We start from the raw sequence: 711 nt of genomic DNA, 5'->3' as shown, positions 1-711 counted from the left end.
GTGCTGTGTTGCACTGATGTCATGATAAAGATGCTTAACTTATCCATTCTGACGATGCCATTTAATGGAAATATGTCTCTTATATTATACAATTTGTTAAACTTAACTTTACTGGTATTTACCAAAACAATACAGAAGTTTCTAACACTGATATTTCAACAAAGGAAGCCACTAGATCCAAACTTACTCCTGATACTTCTTCCGACTTGCGATTCCTTGATCCGTGTCATCTTCCTCATCATCTGACCCTCCCTGTGGGATTAATTTAATGTAATATATACCATACACTGTACGTATAATGTACAACATACATATACAATGTAATCAGTGGCGCAACCAGCGCGTTCAAAAGGGGGCTGTCATATTTACGTCCAGTCAACGTTTCACGAATGCGCATATCTATGACACGATAAAACACTCCCTTTATCGGTTGTGCACACTAATATATATTCTATTTTACGCGGTAAATTAAAACTAACACTACATTATTAAAAAGACGTATCTAAATTAGTATAAACTGATGAAACATTGGTGCAAGTTTTACGCATGTGCATCGTGGATAATGTAACGATTATTTACGTCAGAATAAACCTTTGAAAAACCATTACGATTTTTACGTCACAAACGAGATTATTGGTAAACAATCGTGTTTTATTTGCTCCCATACCATCTGTAGTTTTTGTATAATTTCTGTTTCTGACGACTAGTTTA

The 711-nt window shown here is 34.7% G+C and overlaps 1 protein-coding gene across 4 annotated transcripts in view; it reads right to left on the bottom strand.

Moving 5' to 3' along the window:
• Positions 1-711, bottom strand: part of LOC100184643 (exocyst complex component 1-like) — a 31,722-nt gene that overhangs the window by 7,373 nt on the left and 23,638 nt on the right. For all 4 annotated transcript variants that reach the window (XM_026835868.1, XM_026835869.1, XM_026835870.1 and 1 more), the window contains one exon: positions 188-252. In XM_026835868.1, coding sequence (XP_026691669.1) covers positions 188-252 — 65 coding nt within the window. The remainder of the gene's footprint in view (positions 1-187; positions 253-711) is intronic.

Source organism: Ciona intestinalis, chromosome 9 (assembly GCF_000224145.3).
Source record: "Ciona intestinalis chromosome 9, KH, whole genome shotgun sequence".
NCBI classification, from domain to species: domain Eukaryota; kingdom Metazoa; phylum Chordata; class Ascidiacea; order Phlebobranchia; family Cionidae; genus Ciona; species Ciona intestinalis.
This window is presented reverse-complemented; position numbering and strand designations above follow the sequence as displayed.